This window comes from Excalfactoria chinensis, chromosome 4, assembly GCF_039878825.1.
Source record: "Excalfactoria chinensis isolate bCotChi1 chromosome 4, bCotChi1.hap2, whole genome shotgun sequence".
Classification (NCBI taxonomy): Eukaryota; Metazoa; Chordata; class Aves; order Galliformes; family Phasianidae; genus Excalfactoria; species Excalfactoria chinensis.
The window spans coordinates 44,981,525-45,001,037 of NC_092828.1; the positions used below are offsets into that span (position 1 = coordinate 44,981,525).

Genomic DNA, 19,513 nt, shown 5'->3' on the forward strand with positions numbered 1-19,513 from the left:
CCATCTCGACTGCTGTTATTAAACTCACTCACAAGTAACAAGTAAGAAGCTGCACATTACTGCTACGAGCCTAAATTGAAAATGAAAGCTTCTTATACCATTCTGTGAAGAGGGGCACTTTTCAAGCTCAGTTGTTTTGCAAGGTGAATCCCTGACATCTGCTGGTAATTATGTAAACTGGATTGTTTAATCAAACCATCTTTAGGTCAACTTTCAGATTAAGGGAGATGCTTTAGTATCCAAATAAGATGATGTTTAAGTTATTATACTCATGACATAATATCAGAATCATAGGGGTTGGAAGGGACCTCTAGAGATCATCAAGTCCAACTCCCCTGCCAAAGCAGGTTCCCTACACCAGGTCACACGGGTAGGCGTCCAGGCGGGTCTTGAATATCTCCAGAGAAGGAGACTCCACAACCCCCCGGGCAGCCTGTTCCAGTGCTCCGTCACCCTCACTGTAAAGAAGTTCTTGTGCACATTTGTGCGGAACTTCCTATGCTCTAGATGTGATGTAGTTTCAAAACTATACTACAAAACTCTACACAAAAATTATTTTAAATTGTTAAACGAGAAAGTCAACCAAATTTCCCTGCAGGAGTGATCAAATCCTATCCTGATATATATTTGCTAACAGATCCAAGGCCCTGTGTATTTTATGAAGCAACTGTGTAACACCATGTCTTAGTAAATTATAATTTATAAACTAGTTTTGTGCATGAAGGAGCCAGCAGCCAGAAAACAGGGGAAAAAGGAAGAATACACACATGAAAAAGCTTGTTAGAGTTGCTTTTCCAGAGTTTCTGATTTGTTAAGGTTTTATTTTACTCATTACTTATGTGTTTCTAAACTGTAAATAGGATGAGGTTGTTTACATAAAAGGAAATTCATGAAAAATAAACTTGATGGAGAAAGCATTAAAATCAAAGATACAGAAATCTTTTGTAAAGATGTTATTTTCAGTTCTAAATCTAAGTGGCACCATATTCTTCACTCAGCACAGACTTCTGCTGTTAAACTTTTCAACCAAGTATAAAAGCATCCTTTTCTTTCACGCAAAATTGACACCGCTCCGTCATACAGCTATTCAGTTAATATAGAATGATTATGGACTTTCCACAGCATCATTAGTCCAAGCTAGTTTCTAGAACTCAAATATTTATACTTTTATTTTGACGGAAAGGAAGCAATTCTGGATGCCAGAACCATTGACTACTGTGCCCCTTTTACAAGAGATAAGGCTGCTTCACTTGAAGCTGCTCAGAACTGTTATCCCACCTGCCTTCATGGACTCCTATCATAAACAAAGCACTCCTTAGATCTAATCCCAGCAGTGACACACCACAATCACGAAAGGTGTAAAATATGTAATGGACTCATTTATGTGAATTCCTGCCTGTAGTGAACAAACTATTTTGGTGACATATGCTAAAAATCAGACAGAACAAACTTTCCCAACACTTGCAGCTTGAGAGCAGAAAGTTCCCTTTGAAAACGTTTATTGGCAACAAGCACTTGAACACTTTTCAAAAGCCGCATCTGTAACACTTCCTACTCAGTCCAGGACAATTACCTCACTAAGTTATTCAATAGAAATCCAGTTTCTGATCTGCACTTCAGATGATGCAGATACAATTCCTCTTGTACTTAATTGCACGGACTTAAGCAACAAGACTAAATTGAATGCAATAAAAGAGCCTTGCAGTAACCGCAATAAATATCCAATCCTACTGAGCAACAAATTATCAATTTACCATAAAGCATCAGAAAGGCTATAAAAACAGAGCCATTCATTTAATCAGTCGTTCAAGACATTAGTACTTAGATTTCTAATAAAGATTAATTGGATAGGATGGGGGAAATTAAGGATAAATGCTCAATCCCAAGTGCTTCATAAAACAACTTACTTTTGTTATCTGATATTACGTTCTGTTTTCACATGTGTATGCAATTTTTAAATCTAGAAAGTAGTAAAAAAGTAATACTAAAAGTGTTCCCTTGGCAATAATTCCTCCACCCATCATTCTCCCCTGGCTATCCCAAAACTAAAAGATAACAAAGCTTTGGTTTGAAATGTATTTCTCAGATTATGTTCTCAGAGCCCAGAGCTGCTGCTAACAGCTCTACGTTCCTAACATTATAGGTAGTAATTATGACTGCATACCCAAAGCATTTTACAAAGTCATACCAACTACAGATATCTGAAGAATTTGTAGCACCGTTCTGGTTGGAAAGACCACTAAGATCATTTAGTCCAGCCACCAACCAATGCTTGTGACAGCTCTAACCAGTGGCATGTCTACACTTTCCTTGGACACCTTCAGGGATGGTGACTCCACCAACTCCCTTGGCAGCCTGTTCCAATACTGATGATAGTGGAATAGTTGTCTAAGCTCAGACTACTACGCCAACTAAATTGTGAAAGCCTACGTCAGTTTCAGGCAACTGAAATACACATACACACACATATATATATGTATTGTGGGAGATTACTATGTTGTAGATTGAAAAACATATATATATATATTTCAATCTACAACACAGGAATCTCCCGTAATATAACTACCAGCTTCAGTTTAATAGTTCAGGAGGAGCTTATAATAAGTAAAGAAGGAACAGTAATTCATATTCTACATGACCTTTTACGTTCAGTATCTCTTGTGCTAATTCATACAGTAAGGCTGAATATGCAGGAGAGTAGAAGTTTAAATAGAAATTTTCAACCGTTACTTTTGTTTCATGCTTGTATTACTTTCCATTTTGTATTGCGTGCTCTGATTGGTAAGTGGAAACTCAAGCTGCTTTAAGGATGCTTTCTTTCTTTCTATCCTTCAACAAGGACTCCCATCTCCTGTACCTCAATAAACTGCTATCTGAAATGCATCAGAAGTGTTTTTAGTTCAGATGTCCTATGAAATGTTTTCAGGCCCCTTCCCATGAAGTGAATCAATTGCTAAAGAACACATCTTCTGTACACACCACAAAACAAAAACAGCATTAGTTAGTGACACATATAAGAGAACAACCAGCTGCTAGCAACACTGATTTTTATAAGATGCATTGAGACAAGATGAGCTACAAGCCATTTGTTTCCCAGCAAGAGGGGTCTTTTTTCCCCCACCAGTAACTACAGCAGTAATTTTACTTTTTGAAGGATTTTTAAGGCACCAGCCAACAAATTTACCTGCCTGGATAAAGAAGAGAACAGAGGATGGTGCTCCTCTGCAGCTGAGAACTAATTACAGCACCATTTAAGTGCTCATCAAGGCTGACTTTCCCTCAAGATAAACCCAATTTCCTCCCTCTAAGAACTTGAGTATAAATGCAGGAACATTGGTTTCTTCTTCATGCCCCTAAGGCACCTACTTTGATTTCCTATCAAAGCATGGAAAAAAATAGGACACGCTGCAGAGTGCTGATTACGTGAAACTCACATGAACGTGCAGGGGACAAATAAAAAATGTGCTACTTCCAGTACAAAAAAAAACAAAAACAAACAAACAAAAAAAGAGTAAAGAAGTCCTCCAACTCAGTCTCTGCTTGCTCTTTTTGAGAACTCCCAATGCACTCCCAAGATTGGTGTTCTGCACACAAAGAAACAAAACTGTTTCTGACAGATTCTTGGCAATACCAAGCAAAGTATTCCCCAGTAGGCCAACAGTTTTATATAAAAAGAAGAGCTGAACTCACCCAACTGATGAAGAGGCCTTCTGGCTACACTGCATTCCTTCTCACACAACAGCCTACATCCAAGAGATGCTCTCGCCTTCTGTGGCTGGTTCTAATATGAGCCTAGGGTGGCTCTGCATTGGGTCCACCCCTTCTGGTCACCTGTGAAGCACAGGTGCAAACAATTTGCCTGTTCTCCCTAAGCCAGCAACAGCCCTTCAGCAGGTGCTCAATCACCAGCTCAAGCCATGTCCTAACAGCTCCCCTACAAGTGGCATAAAGCACTCTTACTGCCAAGAGATAATCCCAACACTGTTTTGTTGTTTTTTTTTTCCCTTTCAGTTTTTGCAGCTACAATCATTTGCGCCTGTAGCTGAAAAAGGGAAGAGCAGAATGTGTAACTGCAACAGTTCTGACAGAGGTGCTGAAACTGCTGCTCACTTTCCTGGTTATGTAAGATCAGGAAAACTTACAGACACACGCTGTTCCTATTGGAGATCATATTTCTTAGGTGTTCTCACAGGCTGTTATGCAGAACACCTGTCTCATTCCTTGTGATGAAGGGTACCTCAGTGCTATAGTTGCTCCAGGCCCCTCTGAAACCAGGGACTGTTTCCTTTGTTGAGCAGATAGCAAAAGAAAATAAATAAAACGGTCATTTTTAATGAAAGCTTCTACTTCCCTCCCAGACTTAAACTCAAAACACTGAACAATTTCTTTGCACTATTCTAATTAGGTGCATTATCTGTATTACAAGTAATTATTACAATGCTTTTAAATACAGAATTGCAGATATGCCACGTATCAGAGACACTCAAAAGGAGATCTGTGGGATGACTACAGTGATGACTACCTTAAAAAAAACACCACCACCAGAGTAAGACCAGTTTCTGGTGTAAAAATGTTTATTTAAAAGAAAGGCAGATCTATACCCAGATGGCCAAGAAAAGAAAATGAATGGAAAAATAAACACAACACAAAAAACTGTTTCCCCCCCCTCCCACCCCCGACACCAAAAAACTCCACAATTTACCTTTCCTTAAGGTTTCAGTTTCAATGTTTTATTTAAAAAAAATTGAATCTTTTCCTTTTTTCATGATGTTGAACCTGAGGAAATTAAGTACCTTTCACAGGAGGGTTGTGTGGGATGCGTGAAGAAACCGCGATAAAATTTATTCACAATATACAAGTATAAAAATATGTTGCTTCAGTATTATAATTTAATAACTTTTTGTTGTTTCGTAGGTATCTGGGAAAGGTACAGACATATGTCCTGATCCTGTCACAAGAGGTAGAAGGCCGGCATTTGGTACAACATTCCAAGAGAGCGTCAAAGTGACATTCCTGTTTCCCCTGCAAAAACATGAAAGAAGAACAGCATAAGTACTGAAATTAAGCAACTTACCTCACAAATACTAACATAAAATAATGCAGGATTAATTTTCACGATCCAGAAGAAGAAAAAAAAAAAAGATTTTAAGTTTTATGTAATAATTTCATGAAATATTCCCTGTTTTACACTTCAGAATTTATGTACTTTTTAATTATTATACTCTTTTGGAGTTGGGTGCAGCACAGAACCAATTTGATAGAGCAAGGATGTCAGAAGCATGACCTTGGGATACACGTACAAAGACTCAATACTGATGGAATATACATAGCTTATCATAGCAACACAGACACATGTAAAATGAGAAGTATGCAAGTAAATCAAGATGTCAGGATTAAAAATAAAACAACACAAGTGATTTACTTACTTGAGACCATTTCCATCATCAAAGAAAAAGTACTTGGACTTCATGTCTTTTAAGAACAGCCTTGGATTATCTCCTCTCAAAATGATTTTGTCCCAAAGGACCACTTGGTTCAAAGCCTAAAAATACAATTATAATTAAATTAGCAAGATCAGTTCCTTCACTATATCTTTATGATATCAGCAAAGCTATTAGTAATGCAATCAGTGACCAGAAAACCCACGAAACATGGCCAAACCAAAGGCCACTACATCCCATCTGTAACAGAAATTGATTGCAGAAAGTTGGGGTACGTAAGACAGCACAAACAGGTGAAATTAATTCAATTGTAAGGTATGCGTTACTTTTCTTTCTGTCTACAAGGCACATATCAAGTCAAAAGGCTTCCCAACATGCAGTTAAACTGTCAAGAAAATAACCATTAAAGCCAGTGAAAATGGTCCAAGCCAGTAGGAAACTCTCATGCCTTAGCTCTTCCCAGCAGAATATCAAAGCGTTAAAAAAAAAAATCAATGCAGTATAAAATGGGTAATTACTTCAGCTGTCTCTTTCATACTCACATTGTTTTTTGTTGAATATTCTGCAGACAAATATAGAAACAATTGTTTAACATTCCAGTCAAATATACTCTGCAAATGTACGTACGTTAAGGAAAGGTTTATCACATTGCGAGTTCATTTTATTTTCACTAGATCTATCCAAACTATGATGATTACATTAAGTTCCTACATTTCAATATACCTTATTTTACTTACAAATCAGGTTTTTTTCAAAAGTTCCAGCATATTCTTCAATCACTTTTGAGCCACAGATTTCATAAGTCAGATAAAAAAAAAAAAAAGCTATTTTATCTAATGATTTAGGAGTTCTATATTTGACACTGCAAGTCAGTAACTGTGGTCCATTGCTAGTCAGTCTATTATCAAATCTTAAACGTAAAGCAATACAGAATTCTTCAGCAACCCTTTATAACTATCATTTACACATCAAAGAACACTAGCATCCAAATGTGGATGAGGATATAACAGAAATAATCAGTACAGAATACAAAACTTACGAGTGCAGAGAGTTCAAAGAGTCTATAATATCCACATTAGACAAGTCAGTAGACTAAAATTCTATCATACTGGAACAGACACCTGGAAATATCAAATTTAATTATCTACTCTCTACAAAGAACATCAGCTTATTCAACTTACAGAACTCTGTCCATAACTTCTAATCAATGGTAAAATACCGATAAGCACCATTTGAGACAATCAGTATAATAAAGCTGATATTTTAAACCTTTGCTGTTCATTTAGCAATGAAACGCACTGTGATTGCTAAGGAAAATACCTCTTTAATAACAATAAAGATTAAGGTGATGTTCTATTCCTCCAGCCTACAAGAATGTCATCCTTTTATTCTATTCTTCTCTACCTTGAAACACGAATGAGAACAGATTTTGATGCTGATCGGAGAATCTATCTTGTCCCACTCATCCCAAGTCTGAATCACATTTTTAAGACAAGTTCAAAAGCAAAGGAAGGAGAGAATTAAATAATCACATCTGTTATTACAAGAACAGGTGACTAAAGTAGTCAGGTAAAACAGCTCCAGCTAACTCAAAACCATAAAGTTAAGAAACCCCACAAGAAAAGATTTCCAGAGCAATTCCTAAAGCCAGCCACTGACTAAGTACAACCAAGACAGCTTTGGAATCTAGGGGAAGGAGAGGGGAGTTCTCATCTTCTAACAGTCAGTGTATTTAATTTACATTGGGACTAACAATTCACATCCATTAGTTGGGAGCCAGTGCATTGGTATCTTTTGACAGATTTTACCCAAAGAAACCTATGTAAGAAAGTTACATTTTACAACTCTACACACTGCGAGATTTGTTTAAGTCTTGTTTAAGTCAAGCATCAAAGATTAAGTCAAGATTTTCTTAAGTAAATTTAAAACCTCTGCTAGTATTAAAAATAATAATAATAAAAATGTTAATAGAACATGGAGTCTTTAATACCCACATACTGCAGACACTGTATGAGAACACCTGCAGAGGTCCTGCCCTGCCCCTTCCCCATATGCAATTCAATTAATCTACTTCAGAAGCATTTTAGATTCTGGTTTTAATAAGTATGAACATTTCAGATGTACAAAGTAGACAAAGGAGTTTACTTCTCCTGCTTTCAGTTGATAAAACAGAACCTTTTCGCTCCTTTGTAAGAAACGCAGGCAAAAATCCAGTTCACCTGTTTATCCAGCTTTTACATCCACTCAAGAACTCTATTCGATTTGCTTAACTCAGTGTATCAATCTCCTCTGAAGCGCAGGGGAAATGTGTGTCTTGTCTAACACAGTGACAAACAGCTGACAGGGAAAAAAAAAAAATCACAGGAATTTCAACCCAGTTGCAAAGCAAAGCTCTGTGTAATCACTTGAGCTAAAACATGCTGCCTTATATTTGGTACTGATTTCAGCAAGGGAAAATAATGGGATTTTTGTATCTTAATTTCAAGAACGATTTCCTTTCATTGACAAAGTTACCAGCAATAAGCAAGAGGTCAAAAATAAATGCAACAGATTTTGCACCCCATGTGCTTCCCAATGAATTGAGAGGTGCTGCATGTTAAGAGATTTGATAGTTTAACATGTATGAAAGTAAGCAAATGCCACTTCTTTTTAAAGGACAGACACTTGCATACAACTATTATGCAGCTGGAATTCTGAAAATCTCACCATAGAATAAGCTTCAAAGTTACATCAGAGTTCCTAGATTCAGTATGGCAGACTAAACACTGCATTATATAACCCTGCAACTAGTTCACACCTCAAAACACAAATACCACCTTCACTTAATACTGATACTGTAATGGCATTTACAGCACAACTATTCCAGGTTATATTTTCATGCCCTAGATATTCAAAATACTATTTCCCACTGCTTTAAACTCAGATTAAGACAAATTTCTGTCCTTCTTCAAGTCCCAAACATCAAGATGATAAAGTAACAAAAATAAACATCAATATCCTTTTTCAAAATGTTCCCAAACCATTTCTTTCCCCCCATTAAGGATATCTGCAGTAATGTCAAACGTGACGAAAGCCAGATCGCTTCTTTCTCTAGGTCCAGTGAAATCTTCTACATTTCTTCTAAGATAAAACAGAACACAAGATTATCTCCTCTTTATTTCTCTCACACACTTTACACATTATTATTCTTGCTGCATACTTTCCCCATGTGTTCCCCGTACTTCCTTACAAAAGCATTTGGCTAAAACATAACCACATTATGCAATAAAGCCCACCTTCCAGAAGGTTTAGAGCCCCAGTTTTAAACGATGGGTTTTACCCACACAGGAGTTTATATAAATTACACAAAAAGCCCGTAATTATTTTCCAGTTAACAAGAACTTGCAGTCCTCCACACCTAAACAATATTACATTCCATTTTAGCAAAGCGTGTGTTACCTATCCCCATCCCCAAATATGGGAAGCTGACTGGAAGGCTGGCTCTATAGCAGGCAATCATTTTAAACAATATTTATTGACTACACTAGAAAGCCTCTAGTTCTTAGTCTCATACAAAACACTCCAACCATTCTGATTAACTGTCATTAATTTTGCAGTTTAAACAAGTTAGAGAGTTTCTCCTTGGCATGTTCAGCCATTAAGAAGCAGTAGGAGGAAAACACTTCCTTTAACATAGTGAAAATTAAACACAAGTGTTAGAAAACTTTGCTACAAATCCACTTTTTGAGAAATTATCTGACTTATTGCCATAGTAAACTGGGTTAAAAAGATAGACACTGGAAAATAACACAGGTATATTTACATGTATATTGTTAAAACTTACCAGCCTATCAAACTTACTGCTACAAGTTTACGTTGCAGCAGAAAGCAAGATGGCAATGAACCATGAACCTTAATTCCTCGTGTAACAAGGACCCTGGGAATTAGGAACCTTACTAGTTACATTTATTCTGCTATTAAAATTAGTTGGTTAAAATGTACTGAATTTAATTTATATGAAATTAATCTCAGAGGAAAAAAAAAAAAAAGTATCAACCAGTAAAAAACACACTCTTGGATACAGTAATTAAGAAAAGCCATCAGCCAAACTTAGCTGTTTCATACTTGTTAAGAATTCCTATTCCTATGCAAAGGAATAAATAACTTCCAAATAACTGAGGTAATGGGCCTTAAGCTGGGGGCCTGAGGAACTTATTAGAGGTTCACCAGAAACAGCTCAGGTACAATGCCTCTTCTTTCATTCATAACAGATTCATGCATCAGTGAAGGGACGGGCAGCACACATTTCATCTAGGTCAGGCAGAGCTCCCACTCTATTTGGGATCATTTCACCTTCCAAAAGCTGCTGCCAACCATCCACATGCCTTGGGGTGGCTCTGCAGCTCCGAGAGCTGCTTTAACTCACTGACCAGGCCCAAAACAAGCTCAGTAAGGAGAAAAACAAACAAAAAACCCATAAAAAATTAAAAAAAAAAAAAAGAAGAAAAAAACCAAAACAAAACATTTTTTGACTCAAAGGGAAGTTGAAGCAGATCAGAACAGTATGCAGTGATTCCTATTCTCAGGTGCAACATTGGCAAAGTACCACGCCACCAGGAACAGGAGTCAGGGCCTTGAGATCTCCGTGGTAGGCACTTGGCTGCTGGTGGAACCGCAGCCCTCCATGTTGGGCACAGTGAACTCGATGCAAGCTTCCTGTGACAAAGCCTTCAAGAAGATAAAAAGCCAAAACTCTCCAAAAAAGGTTACACCAGCACGCTGTGTCCGGTGGGCACGGGGATTTCTACATGGCTCACAGGAAGACAAAATACCCAAGCCAGTCTAAAGAGAACGCGTTTCCATTTTAATCAGATCCAGTTCGGCTTGAGGCGGAAAAGACCGTGACGCCCCCCAAGCTGGCCGACACCCACCCGACCACGCTGCCAGGGCCTCATCCCACCTGCCCTCGGGCAGCCTCAAGACAAGGAGCCTCCGAGCGCGCACCGACCGCCCGGCCGAGCCGCCGTCGCTCTGCGGCACAGCCGCCCGCCGCTGTGGGACACGCCCCGGCCGCCGGCCCTCCCGGAACCCCGCCCGGCGGGGCGGGAGGCGACGAAGCGCCGTCGTGGGGCTCCCTCATTGGCCCCGCCGGGGGAAGCGGAGCCCCCCGTGGCCGCGGCCGCTTCGGCCGCCGGGCGGAAAACGGGGGATTAACGGGGAGGAGTGAAGCGGAAGGGCCCGCCCGCAGGGGTCCCGGTGCAGGGCGTTACCCGGCCCGCCCCGTCTCCCGACCCCTACTCACAGCGTGACCCGGGACACGGCGATGCTGACGGGCACGCTGCGCTCCTTGAAGGCGGTGGTGATGAAGCAGCCGAAGGTGAGCGCCGCCATCACGCTCAGCGAGAAGGCGAAGAGCGAGTTGGCCCGGGACAGCACCGTGTTCATCTCCCCCCCCGCTCGGCCCGCCGTGCGGGCTCCCGGGCTGCAGCCGCTCGGGGCGGGGTAGGGGAGCGGCTCCGCCGGTCCTGGGCCGCGGCAGAGGCGGGCAGCGGCGGCGCCGGTCCTTGGGCCGCGGAGGAAGGGGCGCGCGGCCGGCAGGGAGAGGCGCGGCCCCACCGAGAGCACGCCCTGCGCCTGCACTGCGCCTGCGCGCGGGGCCGCCGCGCTTCCCTCGGGCGCCGGCGGCGGGTTGGCGTAGGGCCCGGCTCCGCCTCTCGGACAGCGCCGTGTGCCGGAGGAAAGGATGCCGGCAGGAAAGGCCCGCCCGCTCGGCGTGGCGGTGGGTGGGGTTTTGTGCGTCTGTTTTCTGTGTTGAGGGGACGGCCTGACAGCTCGGCTGCCCAGCTCGAGAGGGACGGCGGCGCTCAGGCGCGGTCGCCTGCCTCTTCTTGAGCTGCGTGTGATGGAGGCGGTGCCCGAGGAGGGCTTTGTAGGTCATCATGTCATTACAATGCTTTTCCTTACCAACGCACTCCGTGATCACACACCGTTTGCAGCACAAAGCGTCCTCTGGCCTAGTGTGTAGGTTGGTGTTCCACCGCGGGTTGGTGCCAGCGCGATGGGGTTTATGCGGTGTGGTGGTTCATTCGCCATAATTGCAGACCCCTCCTCAGGGCACGTTGCTGCCCCATGGACCTGCGGCGTTGTGAGTCGCAGGAGAGGGACAGTGTGTATCGTTTCCTCTCAATTTCCTTCTAAAGCATTATACAATAAGCCTGAGTGATAAATGCTTTTGTTTTTATAGAGTCTGTACAGTGGTATTTGTGTGTTTAACTGTATTATGTATGCTGATTAATACCAATTCCTCAGGGTGGACAACAGGTGTCAGCAGTGGTTCAGTTATATTTAACTTCCCAACATTACTATTCCAGCAAGATGAATGCAAGGGGTTGGCACAGAAGCTGGTGGTTTGCATTGTGATAATAATAATTCCAGAAATATGGTGCTCAGGCTTTCTTGTGTAAAGGCGTGTATCAGCTGGTTTGATGTTTTGATTTGCTATTCAAAGCATCAGTAGTCAGGAGATAGAGGTTTTATGATTTATGGTTTAGAACTGAATATTACTGAAACCTTGGATAACTGTTACTGGAAAGTGGATATTTTCCACCAAAATATTTGAAGGCTTAGCAGTAAAAAGGAAACTTGCTGCAAACTGGGGAAATTAAACATTCCAGAAGTAACAAAACCTCTGCTAGAATGGAAAAGATAGTTCCAAATAATAACAGTATTGTTTTCTTGTATCTGTAGTTCTTAGAGTTGCTGTTTAGAGTTCTTTTCATCAGATATTAGAGAACTTCACTTCAACATAGGTATCTGGGGCAGAAATTTTAGGAGTAAAATAGTAACATTTACAAAGCAGTAGTTGAGTACATGTAGAAAGTTGAAATCAAAAGGTCTCGTCAGCCTCATGTTAGCTCTGTGTTCTTAAGAGAAATGAGTAAATACGGCTGTTACTCATGTAGTTGTGAATGTATTTTAAGAGAGAGAACCTTTAATTAAATGTCACTTAAAAGTGGCAGTATTTGCTCTCTGATGTACTAATCATATGCTCCTTTTGTGTGGTATCAGCACTTCAGCAGGACTGATCCCAGTGAGCAGCTCATGCTGATGGTGGTCTTCTGAGAGAAAACAGCTTTGAACTTTGGATAAGATGTTCTACTTTGATGCTCAGCTTTGTGAGTTGTTCCTTTAAGTATCTGTATAAACAATGTGGCAAGTGTTGCCACTGAGCGTCAGCAAAGATTGCTGTGAGTACTTTTTCTGCTGAAGTAAAGTTGGTTGGAATGCACTGTGCTTTGGGTATGCTTAGATAGATCTTTCACAGTGACTGAATTTTGGGTGTATGCTTTGCAAACTCCAGGTGAAGAGGGAGAGCTCACTTTGCTTCAGCAGTAAAACCTTCCGATTTTTCAGTCTTTAAGTTTCTAATCGCTCATACGGATGAAAGCTTAAGTGCCTATGGCATCTTTGATGCCTAAGTAGTTAAATGAAGGCTTTATAGGTAACTTATTTTTGTTTAAGGCTATGCATATGATTCCTAAATTTCACCATAAATTTCTAAATCCTTTATTGAATTTGTTTCCTATTGATTCTTGAAGCGTTAGCTCTTCAATAGGCAACAGGAACACACAGAGGCAACTGGATATGCAGATGAAAATTAAAATACACTTTGTCAAATATTACAGTAAATGTGGCCACGAGCTGGTTGGGTCATTTTTGTCACTGTTGCAACACCCCCCTTTCAGTTTGCACTTGTTCTGACCTGGTCAGTTTTACAGCCGGTGTGGACAGACCATGGCCAAAAGTACTCGTGGTTCTGGACTTCTTCAAAGAGTTTTTGTTTCTAACCTTCTTTCCACATCCATTTTTTTTTTTTTCCATGATGGACCTAAAAATTATGGAGAATACTGTGATAGCTGAACATAAACTTTCACTTGCATCTATATTCCTGCTCCTTATGCTTCAGCAATAAAATGTCAGGGAACTCAAAATGAATGAACTTGATGTTTTATTGAACATTGTTTCGTTGAACTGCATAAGTATGTTGTATTGGATATTGGACCAGTTAGTCTGAGCTCCAAAACCAGCTGTTTGTTTTGGCACCCATTTATGGCTCTTAGCAGACCTGCTATCACCCATTCTGTGACATAAAAAGCCACGTAAGTCGGAGTTCTGTCATGCACCCGTGGTTTAGCTGAAGCTTTCTCTGTGCACTGTGCTTTGCATTCTGTGATGTCAAGCATGTGTGCTACTGATCCACCTCACTTTACTTTTACCTCATTCTCTAAGTCATTCACAAGTTCTTCATCACAAAGTGCTTCTACATCTCTTGTAAAAGCACCAAGCAGAGACTGTCATGCCTCAGCCTGTGGAAAAGAATGTTTTGCCAGCTCTGCCATGATGATATCATTTAACTGATACCAATTTTAGTGGGTGGGAAAACCTTTCTGATATTATCACTAGCCATGAGTGTCAGGGTGTAGTGACTCCTGGATATCTGCTTGCTGTATGATCTTTTCACTCTCAGTGTTTCCAAGTCATTAAATTGCTTTAGCAGTTTCATTATATTAAGACCATTCATAGGCACCATAAATATGCTTTACACAAAAAGGAGATAAACTAAGCCACTTCTACTTGGTCTAGAATAAATCCTGGCCTAATATTATAATTATAATAATAATAAATTAAAAATGAAGAAAGAGAGTATAAAGATAAAAGAAAGAGATGATTTCACTCCTTTTAGAAGATATTTATAAGAGAGAATCAGTTAAAAGGTTAAAGCAAAATTAAATGACAGGCCATAATGTAGAATAAAAATTAGTAATTATGAAGGGATTTCAGATTGGTGACAAGAAACATTCACAGCTCAGATAGATTATTTCAATCAGGTTTTTTGACTTTTGAATAATCAAATCCTTGTTATCTTGACAACATGATTTGAAGCCCTTGCACATAAATAAATGAATATCGATTTTCTGTAGATCTGAAATAGTTTATTAACTCTGGGGAATATGAATTCGTACAGCTGAGGTTTGTATAGGTTACAAAATAGTGGAGAGGCATTAGTTACAGGTGCAAATATGATCATTTGAAAGCTGTCCTCTGAAGCAAAATTTCCAATGGTTCTATTTTTCAGGCATATACTAACTCTTATTTGTGATGAAAAACAAGTCTTCACATCACGGGTCTTCTGGAATTTGAATGTTGCTGACTTGTTTATTTATTTTTAAATAGAGATGGCTATTTAATATGAGATTGTGCTGTTATTGCAGAGAAGACTGACTGTAAAAACTGCAAAACACCGGACTAGATTATGTGAATAGATTCTGTATTCTAGTAGATAGCTCAGATTACTGAGCTGTCTACTAGAGAAACAGCGAAGTTAGTTCTGTCAAGGTAGTTCAAATATCTAAAGTATATTATAGTATATCAGCTGTAGTACTACAGCCCTCTGAAAGAAGGTGAATTAGTTGTGGAAGAAGCGAGCTGTGAAGGTATATAGACATTTTTGGGGGACTCTTCAAAGATTAATTAATACAGCTATATCTCTAAATCGAGCTGTCAAAAATTACAGCTAAACTTCTTTGTTAATAGAGAGTTTGTACATGAGTTTTGACATTATTGTCTGCTACTCTTCAACTGGAGGTTGCTATCTCTGTAGCAGAATGGGTGATAAGGTGTGCAGGTGCTTTTCAGTGTAATGTCCAGTGGGTTAGTTTATTGAGAAGTTAAAATTAAATTGCCAGATTTTGAACTGAAGTGGCTAAATGCCAATATACATTCCTTCCTGTTAATTTCCAGGAAGGGAGAGAGAATGGCAAGAACTTAAGAGTGGAGGAATGAAATGAGCAGCTGGATGTGCTAACTTTTAGAATTTCTATGGGGCAAGACTTTTATCTGTCAACAGTCTGTGTGTGTCTGCTGTCTGACGTGTTTCTGGTTTTAGTAATGTCTCTGAGTAGATACGTGACTTCCATTGGAATCTTCTGCTGTAGTGCTCTTAGTAATTCACTTGTCCAAGTGGACTGAAATAAATATAGTAGGATAAATGTGAAACATTTCTTAGCAGAATTCAGATTGAATTTATTTGTATACAGGTCAGTTATACACTCTTCACTTCTGTAGTGTAGGTAATCAGCTTTACTGTCAGTGAGTAGATGAAGTGATTAAGCAGATCAAACATGCTCATAGGATAATTATAGAATTACAGAACATCCTGAGTTGGAATAGACGCACAAGGATAATGGAATCCAACCCCTGGCTCCACACAGCACTACCCAAAATTCAAACCCTATGTCTGAGTGCATCGTCCAAATGCTCCTTGAACTCTAGCTGCTCAGGGCCATGCCCACTGCCCTCAGGAGCTCATTCCATGCTATCATCACGTAGAAGAAGGTTTTTCTGACATTCAACCTGATCCTTCTGAGTTTTTTTCCATTCCCTTGGGTCCTGTCACTGTCACCAGAGAGCAGAGACCAGCAACTGCCCCTTTGCTCACCTCATGAAGAAGCCATAGGCTAACATATGATGCCTCCTCTCTGTCTTCTCTTTGGGCTGATCGAGCCAAAGGACCTTGGCTATCCCTCATGTGTCTTGCCCTGTAGGTCCTGTAGCATCTTTGTAGCTGTCCTTTGGACAGTTTCTAATAGTTTCACATTCGTCTTATATTGTGGTGTCCAAAATAACATCGCTGATAGCAGAGATTGTTTGATATTAGACTTACAGTTGAAGTGGAATCTATCACCATTGTGACTGGGTGTGTAACAAAGTGATACGGCTTCAAAATCTCTGTATGTTCTTTCAAAGCATTAAGAGAGTTAGGAAACTGGAATTTCAGAGTCATTTAAATATCTGAATTACTTTTTATGGTTTTAAATATATATTATGCAAAGAGCATCTGGAATGTCAAAAGGTATTGATTGATGTTTAAATCCTAAAGCAGTAACTCCATCCTCTGTAAATCCAGATTTGCATGTCTGAATGTCGGAACTATATTCCAAAGACCAAACCCTGGAATAAAATCAATTTAAATTAGTTAAAATTTAGCAATAGATTAAATAAAATGTTCATGATGTTACAGATGCAAAGTTGCATCATTCCTGTGATTCAGTACTGAAAGAGCTTGATTTTTATAGTATTTAAATTCTATCAGAATACTGATTTTTAATATAGTGGGAAGAGTAAAAATACGCACCTGAAGGCGTGGATTTGGAGTTTCTTGAGCAAGTCAAGAACTGTCACAGTAATGTTCTATAGCAAAGTATACAGAGAAACTGGATATCTAACAAAACTGAAGGCAAATCTTGTTGCATTAAAGCTTTTTAAATGAACTGATGTCTTCATAGTCTTAAGAGAGTATGAATGGTGTCTAAACACAAAACATTGCATTATTTGGAAAAGAAAGAGATTAGCAGAAACTATTGTAACTGTAGAATTCTTAAGAAAGTGTAACTTTGGATATCAGATACAACGTTGCCTTGGTCTTCACTGGCGGCCAGGATTCTAGTCTTTCTCACATCGCTGAGCCCTGCATCCCCAAACCTCTATGTGGAGGACCAGGGAGGTAAATCCCTACCCACTGTAAGGGCAGAGCAAGTCCGAGTGCTGAAGGGAACCTATAATCAGGAGGGGAGTAAACTCTTTGAAAGGGCTGATAATAGCAGGACAAAGGGAAATGGATTTAAGTTGAAAGAGGGAAGATTTAGGTTGGATGTTAAGGAGAAGTTCTTTACTAGGAGAGTGGTGAGGTCCTGGAACAGGCTGCCCGGGGAAGTTGTGGATGCCCCGTCCTTGGAGGTGTTCAAGACCAGGTTGGATGGGGCCCTGGGCAACCTGATCTAGTAAACGTGGAAGTTCGGTGTCTCTGCCAGGCAGGGGGGTTGGAACTACATGATCCTTGAGGTCCCTTCCAACTCGGGTCATTCTGTTATTCTGTTGCTCTGCACTATATGTGTAGATGCTTGATAGACTTGACCTTTAGGCATTTGAGGATGAAAAGAAGATCTGAAAAAAGATGTAAGCTGTCAATTTGTTTATTTTTACAGTGTTGCATTTGCTTCAATTGGCAACACAACTCTGAGATTTTTGTTTGGAGAATCAACTTTGTCATATGTTGAATAAATTTGTAGAATTTTTAAGGATAGACAACAGGTACCAGCGAAAAAACATTAGATCTGGGACAATGTTACACTTCTCTGGACCAAAGTTTGTGTTCTACCATTTTTTTTCCTTCCTCCAAAACAGTAGCTCTACATCTGTACCATCTCTTTGTATTTTACAAAGAAGAGTGGTGTCTGGGTTGTTCTACTGGGCTTGAGTTCCTGTTTGGTCCCAGCAGCTGTTTCATGCCCTCCAATTTCTGAACTCCTAGCTATTAGAGAAATGTGGCTTGCTTGTTTTCTGGTGCTTAAGCTGGGAGGTGTCACTTACTAAGGATACAGCTCAAAAGAACATTTAGTGTTTTTAAAGGTTTTATTGATTGTGTGCATTGTCTGTTGGGGTGTGCTAAGCCCTTTAAATGTTAGAATAATTGTACACGCTGTCCTTTTTGGAACCATCAAATGAGTTATCATTCAGTATTTGATTTTATTCATGTTATCCAAATTTTGCATTAAAAGAAGAATTATGTACCTAATTAGTTTTTGCTATTCACCTATTGTTTATACCCTGAGTGTTATGCTTACAGCAGTGAAGTCATCTGTAGAATACTACTACCGAGTGGTCCTATTAAACCCATTTTTGAAGTGACAAATTGAGACACAAAGCAATTTCTTTCTCAGATGCCAAAATTATTGAGGAAATCAGAATGTCCAGATTGAATCCGTGCTGTTTTAAGTGCTTTCATATTTTTATAATGTTGCGTATTGATCTCTGTTTGAAAGCTATCACTATTCTGCACTGCTGCAGATCAGCCTCCAGTTGCTTCACATTGCCATGCATTACAAAATCTGGAACATTTACCACTGCCATAATAATTGTGCTCTTTCTTTTCCTTTTTGCTGTGTCTAAATGCAGAAGATTTACAGGTCAATGAGAATTTTTTAAGAAATCGCTTATAAACATTCCATGCATCTATAACCTTATTTTTCTAAAGACGCTCATTATTTTTTTGCTCTTTACAGAAAAAATCAACCTGGGGAAGACACCTAAAGGCTGAGAAATTTTTCTGTTGAGTGATTTATCTACCACAGTTATGTACCACAGTTAAAAGAAGCATGAAAACAGTATTGTAAGTGGATGATTAACTCTGAACGCTGCTGTTAACTCTGTTATTTATAGTAATTGCTATTTGGATTTTTGCCTCTACAAAGGAAGGCTCTTCTCTTTTGCTATTTAACAAAACATGGGAGAAGTCCAGCTGAGAAAGAACACCTATTAGATTAAACACTAAGCAGTCAGGTTGAAAACAAAAAGAGGGGTGGGAGGGTGGGAATTGGTTCTTCCTTATTCTGCATTGCAAAAACAGGTAGTTCAGGTGGTTTGGGAATTATGAAAAATATGGAAGAAGGAGAAACAGGGAAGACAAATGAAATTCATATGCTGAATATGTTATTAAGGGAAATATCCTTTCTGCTAATGCTTAAAACGGAAATTGGCAGTGCTTGCTCAGAACATAATGCCTATTTATCCTTATGGAAAACATGACACCTCAATTCAGTGTCAGATAACAATGTGCCAAATATAAAAAAAGGATTTTCATTTGGCATTTTAAGTACTCACTTCTACTTCTAACTATGGTACAAGGAGAGCGGTTCCTATTCTAGCTGGATGAGAAAAGGTCTATAAACAAAATTTAGGAGAAAACTGATACATATGTTTTATTCACAGACCAATACACTTTACACTGTAAACTACTTTGTTATTGCCTTTTGTGGTTACTGTTTTCTACGCAGTGGGTTCTTTCCTGCCAAGAGTAACAACTGAATGTCTGCTTTTCTCAAGATGAGCACAATTTAGATCCTGTCTGTTAATAAATTATGATTTTTTTTCCTTCTAAACTTATTTTCTTTCTTTTTTTATTGTTCTTTTCTTCGTTTATAAATGTTTATTTGAGTGTAGCTTTCAGAAAATAGTAGTTCTTACTATAATAAATC

The 19,513-nt window shown here is 39.5% G+C and overlaps 2 protein-coding genes across 11 annotated transcripts in view; one reads left to right on the plus strand and one right to left on the minus strand.

Annotated features, from left to right (window-relative positions):
- Nucleotides 1-4,559: 4,559 nt before the first annotated feature.
- Nucleotides 4,560-11,151, minus strand: SPCS3 (signal peptidase complex subunit 3). Of its 2 annotated transcripts, none has more exons than XM_072335370.1 (5): nt 10,723-11,151; nt 8,486-8,561; nt 5,984-6,058; nt 5,427-5,542; nt 4,560-5,022 (listed from the first exon to the last, which is right to left on the minus strand). In XM_072335370.1, exons 1-5 carry the CDS (start codon nt 10,863-10,865, stop codon nt 4,890-4,892), a joined length of 543 nt encoding a protein of 180 aa, XP_072191471.1. In that variant the 5' UTR covers nt 10,866-11,151; the 3' UTR covers nt 4,560-4,889. The 2 variants fall into 2 exon arrangements, with proteins under 2 accessions (XP_072191471.1, XP_072191470.1); XM_072335369.1 differs by having other exon boundaries at nt 8,486-8,558; nt 10,723-11,012.
- The window catches only part of ASB5 (ankyrin repeat and SOCS box containing 5), a 34,687-nt gene continuing 25,732 nt past the window's right edge, over nt 10,559-19,513 (plus strand). The window contains exons 1-3 of one of the 9 annotated variants that reach the window (XM_072335365.1): nt 11,208-11,445; nt 12,489-12,595; nt 18,542-18,648. The gene's annotated coding sequence lies outside the window, so the exon portion shown is untranslated. Of the gene's footprint in view, nt 10,798-11,084; nt 11,446-12,488; nt 12,668-18,541; nt 18,649-19,513 lie in introns of those variants that run through there. The other 8 variants (XM_072335357.1, XM_072335358.1, XM_072335363.1 and 5 more) reach the window with 8 other exon arrangements.